Consider the following 7,918-nt stretch of genomic DNA (forward strand, 5'->3'; position numbering starts at 1 on the left):
ATTGTCACCCCCCCCCCCACTGTCATCTCCCCATTCTCCCATCCTCCTCCCCCCATTCTCATCCCTCCATTCTCCCATCCTCATCCCCCCATTCTCATCTCCCCGTCCTCTTAATTATCTGAGCTCACAAAGTGGTGCAGCATTAGAATTGTTGGGACTGCTGGCACTTACCGGCCCAAGCAGACTTCAGTGTGAGGTTTGTCAGGGATTTTACTTTACTAAGCCTTATAATTCTTCCCCACGTCCCTAGTGTGTCCCTGGGGGGCAGATTGTTTGGGCAAAGGGGCTCCTGAGATGGGCTGTGTCACAGTAAGAGCGGCAGAGCTTATCTGGCAGCCTATTAACCCCTGATCTTCCTTAGTGACCTGATCGTGCAGATGTTTAATCTCCTGTGTAGTAGATAAAAAGTGCTTGCTATTCTCTAACCTTCTTTACCCCAACCCTGCCCTGGGTTGCCTCTCCTTTTCTTCCCAAAATCTGAATTACAAGCAGTTGCAGCTATTGTTGTGGAACCAGCCACCCCAAAAAGCTGGTAGAATGGGGTGAATGAAGGGTGGGAAATTGGGTTTATTAAGCAATGTGATTTGTTCATTGTTCCCATATTAAATAGCAGGTGCTGTTACTCTTGCAGCAGAATAATGTTCTTATAATTTACCTCCAGGGGGCAAACACAGCTATATGGGGTGCCTGAAGGCTGCGTTTAATTATGACTATTATTAATAACCGGGGTTTAGTTGGTTCTGTACAATTGGCTGATTTATTCAGCTGTCACTTTTGTGTCACTTTCCTATTGCTTTGTGTTAACCTTTCCCTCTAGATCAGTACAGCTGGAATGTCCCTTACAGGTGCCCATACAGGGGCTCACACCCCCTCCCAAGTTCTCCCAGCTGAAGGCCACATCATCAGGTTTCCTCCTCTGCTCTCTTTTACCTTGTCAGCAATTCCAATTGTTCAGAAACCAACAGGATCAATTAATGTGTGGCATGGCAATGGCCTTAAGCACCCAGGGCCCATTTTTGTAATCCCACCATCCATAGAGTTACATTGTATTTAGTGCTACACAACTATATGTAATGTTCATTATATACAATCAGTTATGGGTTTGTCCTGCTGCCCTGTATCTCTCACCCCTGGCACTCACTGTTACATAACAACTCACCATTAGTTGGTAACGCCAGGCTTCACTGCTCCTGAATGGGCATTTTGCTAATCAGACCTCATTGTGTTTATATAGAGGACCTTTTGCCCCCAGAGCTGCAGCCTCTGTGCATTCCTCTTGTCACAGCTCAATCAGGCCGGGAGCAGGGGCCCTTTATAGTGCTGCTGGTAAAGGAAAATAAAGTGACTCCATTGTTCACATAAGTCTGCCAGAAGTTGGGCACACTAGAGGGGCAGCTGGCATCATGGCACAAAAGATCATGTAAGTAACATGGTAGAAAGCAATATATAGCAATACAAATACAGTGCCTTATAACAGGCTTAATATCTAGTAGGAGAGGAGAACAAGAAGGATAAGGTGAAGCGTGGGCACCCTCGGAATTGAGATTTGGCATTGTGGTTGTTTTGTTGTTGGCCAAGATTTAAGCACCCACATTTTGCCCAGACCCATTCTCATTTGCCCAGAAAGGACCCAGCTGCCACCTCTCACAAACACAGATCCTTCTAACTGATGTGCTTTTTGGGGAATCCATGCTAAATTGTGAGCTCCATGCGTTCAATACTGAGGGCTAAACATACTATCATATAGAGAGATTGGCCCTCCAGCCCATTTTCTCAGCTTTATTAAAGGCTCTGGCCTTTAGGTCCTCAAGGCAATTCCTAGTTTTGACACTGTTTCAATAACATGTTACGAGCGCTCGTCCAGAGGTAGGGCTCTTTTAATTACACCCCCGCTCTACTAAAAGGTTTTGGTCTTTTGTTCCTTTATGTATAATAAAGTTCCTTCCTTTCTCTTCTCATTTTCTTTATATTCTTGACATTTGAAAATAGCATTTCTGTGTAACCCCTACGTCTTGCCTTGCCCTATCAATCTGCCCTGGGTGCACGGAATTGTGCATTAGAGCTCTTTCAGTAATACAAATACTTGGATTAGATCAACTCAGGCTTAGAAAAGCTGCTGGTTGGTGGGAAGCCTTTGCAGGACCTCAGTAGGTTCTACTCCATAGCCATATGTCCAAATGTTGGCTTTGGGATTCTTTCCCTACCTTATCAGTACCAAGTGGCCCCACATGGTGGATTGGATCCTTTAAATAAACTAGCAGCATGCTATAGACCAGGGTCAGGATGTCTACTACTTGACTTATGGCGCAGTTCAAATCATGGGGTCATTGCTAGGATCAGTCCCCCTAGAAACCAAATAACTTGTCCCACAATACAAGTACCTTACATGATCTGCTTTTTTTCTGTTTTATTGCAGGAGCCTTGCTGTTGGGGGGCATTCTCTATTCTTGGCAGTTCCCCCACTTTAACGCATTGAGTTGGAATCTAAGAGAAGACTATTCCCGAGGGGGTTATAGAATGATGTCTGTCACCCATCCACTTATGTGCCGCCAAGTAGCATTGCGTCATTGTCTGGCTCTCATTGGCCTATCCACCCTAGCTCCTGCTTTGGATGTGACCACATGGACCTTCCCAGTCATATCTCTTCCCATTAACTTGTACATCTCTTACTTGGGCTACCGTTTCTACAAGGACGCAGACCGGTCCAGCTCCAGGAAGCTGTTCTTCTGTAGCTTGTGGCACCTACCCATGCTTTTGCTTCTCATGCTCACCTGCAAAAAGTCTGTGGTTGGCAAAAAAGAGAAGGATGCCATCTTGGAACCAAGCTGAACTGTTACTGGTTAACTATGAAGAACCTGCTGCAGGAGGATTACGGGTGATATCTTCCAACCACTTATACCACTCTCAACCAATCATAAACCTATGAAGGGTTCCAAGTTTTCTATTTTGCACTACCAGTTTTATTTGCCCCAAGCAACAGATACACCCTATTTTAAGGAAGAAAGCATCAGAAAATGAAACCTCAGCCTGACCAATGAACTGTATTCTTTCTCTTGTGTCAGTGTGTTGGTAGGTATTGGGCATTACTTCCTTCTTCCACCTTTTTTGGATCAGTTATTTATTTTAAATATGATGTATAAGTCATTGAGGCTAATATACCATCCAAAGATTGTTATTGTCCTCCAGCGTGCCCAATGTTAATAATATAAACAGAGGGACAGGGTCACCCACCAGCTGCATTGGTCAAGGTACTGATAACAGAATGTGACATTAGGGAGACTAGGGGTGGCGGGGATGCCCCAGAACTCTTGAGATTACACCCAGTGAGGATGCATCCAAATATCACCACCTGCTGCCATTAACATGCATTGTTTCGCCTGTCCAGCACTGGGTGATGGTCATTAGTGAATGTTCTCCTATGTACTAGTATTTCTCCCAGCTCACACTTTCTTGTCTTGCTGCAAATAAGGAAGTAAATAAAAGTGATTTGCCTCATGAATGAACACGCTCCATTTTTGTTAATTGCCCAAAAGTCCTTGTTCTCTTGCTGACCCTGGGAAGCCCTCCAGAATCAGAATACTGTAATATCCATATACTGTCCGCTCTGTCACTGCTGCGTCTTCCAATAAAAACTGAAAGCTGAGTCATGTTTGAAGTCTTTTGTCCAAAGGAAACATCTTGCAGATAGAAGTTCCACTAGTATAGCTGGCCACACATTATATGCTCTGCTCAGTTGTTAAATGAGTATCTTTGATATGGCCGCTACCCTGTTGCTTTGATCTGGATGCAGCACCATTCACTGGCATTGGCAAATTACATTTTTAAACCTGGCCTTGCAAGCCGTCAGCGCATACCACCAAGCAATTATGCTGCAGGTATTGACTCTTCGTCACTCCATCACACATCCATCCTACTCTCACTTACACACAGCATTCATACGCCACAAACATCTGCATGTTTTGGAGTTGGCCCACACACATGTATGTAGACAATATACAAACAATGGTTAGACTGGAAATGAACACAAGACCCAAGAGCTTCAAGAAAGCAATGCTACTTATTAGACACTGTGCCAAACCCAGTTCTCCTGTCATTTTTTTATTTACGTAGCACAAACCCAGGCAGACAAAATATAACAAGTTTAAATCAAGGCTGGAATTGAATATCTCTAAGACCCCAACCACTTTAAGAAAGGAGCACTAGCCACTACACTACCTCACTGAGTTTGGCTTTTGGTCTTTCCATTAGACTGTTCAGTATTGGTCATTAACACCAACCGCAAGTCAATTGTTTCTCTTTTGGAAACCGTAGTAAAGTGGGAAGAATAAAAGATGCTTAGGTTAGATTAGAACTAAGACCAAATGCACTGAAATTCATCAGCACCACCAACCAAACCAAATGTAGCTGCGTGCTTTGCTTTTTTTATTTGCTGGGTATATACTGAGAAAAAATCAAACCAATGGGGTTGAGATTGCTAACCTTGCAGGGTATATAGTGCTGTGTAAAGCCCCCAAGGCACTGATAGCTTAAGGTTAGCTTTGATCTATTATGTGATAACCTACCAGTCCGAAAAAGTGGTTGTTTGTACACTGGCTTAATGGTTACCGCTCTTCCCTTACACCCATAGGGCCTTGAGTTCAATTCTGCAGGAGGTCTTTAACTTATGTTCTCCCTGACCAATACTGAACAGTCTGATGAAAAGTGAGAAAACCCAATTCAGTGAGGTGGTACAGTGATTAGTGCTTAAAGGGATACTGTCATGGGAAAAAAAATTTTTTTCAAAATGAATCAGTTAATAGTGCTGCTCCAGCAGAATTCTGCACTGACATCCATTTCTCAAAAGAGCAAACAGATTTTTTGATATTCAATTTTGAAATCTGACATGGAGCTAGACATATTGTCAATTTCCCAACTGCCCCAAGTCATGTGACTTGTGCTCTGATAAACTTCAATTACTCTTTACTACTGTACTGCAAGTTGGAGTGATATCAGAAAGTGATACCAGAAAACAGCTCCCTAACACAAGATAACAGCTGTCTGGTAGATCTAAGAGCAACACTCAATAGTAAAAACCCATGTCCCACTGAGACACATTCAGTTACATTGAGAAGGTAAAACAGCAGCCTGCCAGAAAGCATTTCTCTCCTAAAGTGCAGGCATAAGTCACATGACCAGTGGCAGCTGGGAAATTGACAAAATGTCTAGCCCCATGTCAGACTTCAAAATTGAATGTAAAAAAAATCTGTTTGCTCTTTTGAGAAATGGATTTCAGTGCAGAATTCTGCTGGAGTAGCACTATTAACTGATGCGTTTTGAAAAAAACATGTTTTCCGATGACAGGATCCCTTTAATGTAGTGGGGTCTTAAGTTCAATTTCAGCCTTAGTGCAAAAATGTTTTTATCTAGGCTAAAGCTACATAAATTAAAAAACCCAGAAGAGCCTGCTTCTGCATGTGACTAATCACTTGAAGCACTTGGGTCCTGAGTTCAATTCCAGTTTAACCAATGTCTGCATGGAGTTTGTATGTTGTGTCAGTATGTGCGTCGCTTTACTCCAAAAGAGGCCGGTGTGTGAATGCTGTGTGTTAGTGAGTGATTGCTTTGTTTGCAATCAAACTCTCGCTTCTAGCAGTGGAGAATACAACACTTACCATTACACCACCAAGTCACTCTTAACAAAAGTAATTTGTTATTGAAATGTATTACCTGCCCCAGTGGTGCAAACAGTCTGCGCTGAACTACTTTAAAGGTTGAATAAAGTTTGAAACATAGTGGAGAGTCTGATGATCCAGTGGTTAGTGATCATGCAATACAACACTTGATTATGCGTTTAATTTCAGCCTTGACACAATTGCATATTTATAGTTGGCGCAATACCAAAAAAGGAATCAAATCCAGTTCAGCCTGATTCGGTTTGCAGTGTCTGTTTTCTAAGGTGAGTTCCCTGCCCTTGCACTGTCTACAACAACTTTTTATATTCTACCTGCATAAATATGTTGATGATATAGGAATAAAGATCTTGACTAAACTGGCAGCCTTGTGCCTTTATATGGTCACAGAACCCTTCAGTGACTTATAATATCCTTATAATTTACAGTAGGGGGTTCATTATCCCTTATAATACATAAGTGATACTCAGAGTTCCCTGTATAATTCAGCCTGCAGCCTTGTGCCTTTATATGTGCACAGAACCCCTCAATGACTTCTAATATCCTTATAATTTACAGTAGAGGGGTACATTATCCCTTATAATACATGAGTGATACTCCGAGTTCCCTGTATAACTCAGCCTGAAGCCTTGTGCCTTTATATGGTCACATAACCCCTCAGTGACTTCTAATATCCTTATAATTCACAGTAGGGGGTACATTATCCCTTATAATACATAAGTGATGCTCAGAGTTCCCTGTATAACTCAGCCTGCAGCCTTATGCCTTTATATGGTCACAGAACCCCTCGGTGACTTCTAATATCCTTATAATTTACAGTAGGGGGTACATTATCCCTTATAATACATGAGTGATACTCAGAGATAAATACTTAATAATCATGTGCATGGGCAGTGCACAGGAGGCTGAGGCGAGTATGGGAGATAATCCTTATCTACAGTATAAATACGGTTTAAATTGGACTTTAACCTTTCCTTCTGTAATAGCATGCCTCTCTCATAAACCATTGCTGTTTAGCCCTATTCAGAGCAAATGTTCCACTACAAGGTTCCAGGCCCCCTGTATCCCCCTTGCCATTCACACAGCCATTGTGAGAGGTTAACACATCTGCTGACTCTCGGCTGAACCGGACCAGTAAAGCCACCGTGTCGCCTCTCTCACTCCCTGACCTGTCAGACACAATATAAAGAGGCCCTATTGTAATGTTAATCCGCAGGGGACACGGACCAGGACTCAAACAGATGTGAAAGGCAGGAGTTCATTTGTCAGCTTTGTGCTGCCATTGATTGGCAAGCCATTAACCCTTTCCTCTCCTGAAGGTTCAATCCAAGCAGGCATAAAGTGCCAGGTACTTTGGAACTCGAGGGGTTTTCAGCCCTGAGGGACATGACATAAAGGCCGTAATTACAGGTGAGTGTCTAATAATAAGGTGCAATGTCACTATTGATGTACTGATAATAATAATAATAAATGCAGTGGCGTTTAGACTTCATTAGATTAAGTCTCCTTTGCAGACTGAGGTGGCTCAGTATATATATGACTTACAAACACAGTTTTATCAGATATTTAAAGACAGCAAATAAACATTTACTGCAAATCATACTATAATGGACCTTGTGGTTGGGCTTCCCAGTGTATTAAAAACTTTCACCCCTAATATTTCAATATTGGGCTCCAGGTATGACTCAAGCCTCTAGCACCCCTAGATTCAACCCCATAGTTTGGGAACAAATCAAAGTTCCTGTAGGCATCAGTAGTCCATGTAGAAAAATGATGTCATGGCACAACGATGATATCATGGGGAGGCTTTGTAATGAACAAAGCTATTGGAAGAGCACTCATTGCCTTTGTTGTCCCCTGGTCAAACATTTGCATTGCATGACATTACCTCCTTGCTTATGACCCAATAAAAGTTTCTCTACATATCTATCAGCTGTCCATGCTGAATGGTGATGCGAAGATATTGCGGTCCCTTTATGACACCATAGCTCTAAGTGGCATAGTTGGGTTATTGCAGCTACTGGCAAACTTTGATTGAACTGGGGGACAGCAGAGTGGCTCAACAAACTGGGCCAGTTACAGAAGGAGGTGGCTGTTAATAGTGTAACAAATAGCACTGCCATGTAATGCCCCCAAGAGCAGAAGGTACATGGAGGCCACATGTTCTAGTGAATACCAATTAAATATATACCATTTTTTTAAACATTTTCATAGCATGAACAAGCCAGTGTAAATTTTGCCTATATTTG

General features: G+C 42.5%; 1 protein-coding gene across 1 annotated transcript in view; it reads left to right on the plus strand.

The window, feature by feature from the left end:
* Positions 1 to 3,643, plus strand: part of cox10.S (cytochrome c oxidase assembly factor heme A:farnesyltransferase COX10 S homeolog) — a 51,389-nt gene extending 47,746 nt beyond the window's left edge. Inside the window, exon 7 of the mRNA XM_018238574.2 lies at positions 2,417 to 3,643. Coding sequence (XP_018094063.1) covers positions 2,417 to 2,829 — 413 coding nt within the window. The 3' untranslated portion in view covers positions 2,830 to 3,643. The remainder of the gene's footprint in view (positions 1 to 2,416) is intronic.
* Positions 3,644 to 7,918: the final 4,275 nt, after the last annotated feature.

Source organism: Xenopus laevis, chromosome 9_10S, assembly GCF_017654675.1.
Source record: "Xenopus laevis strain J_2021 chromosome 9_10S, Xenopus_laevis_v10.1, whole genome shotgun sequence".
Taxonomy (NCBI): Eukaryota; Metazoa; Chordata; class Amphibia; order Anura; family Pipidae; genus Xenopus; species Xenopus laevis.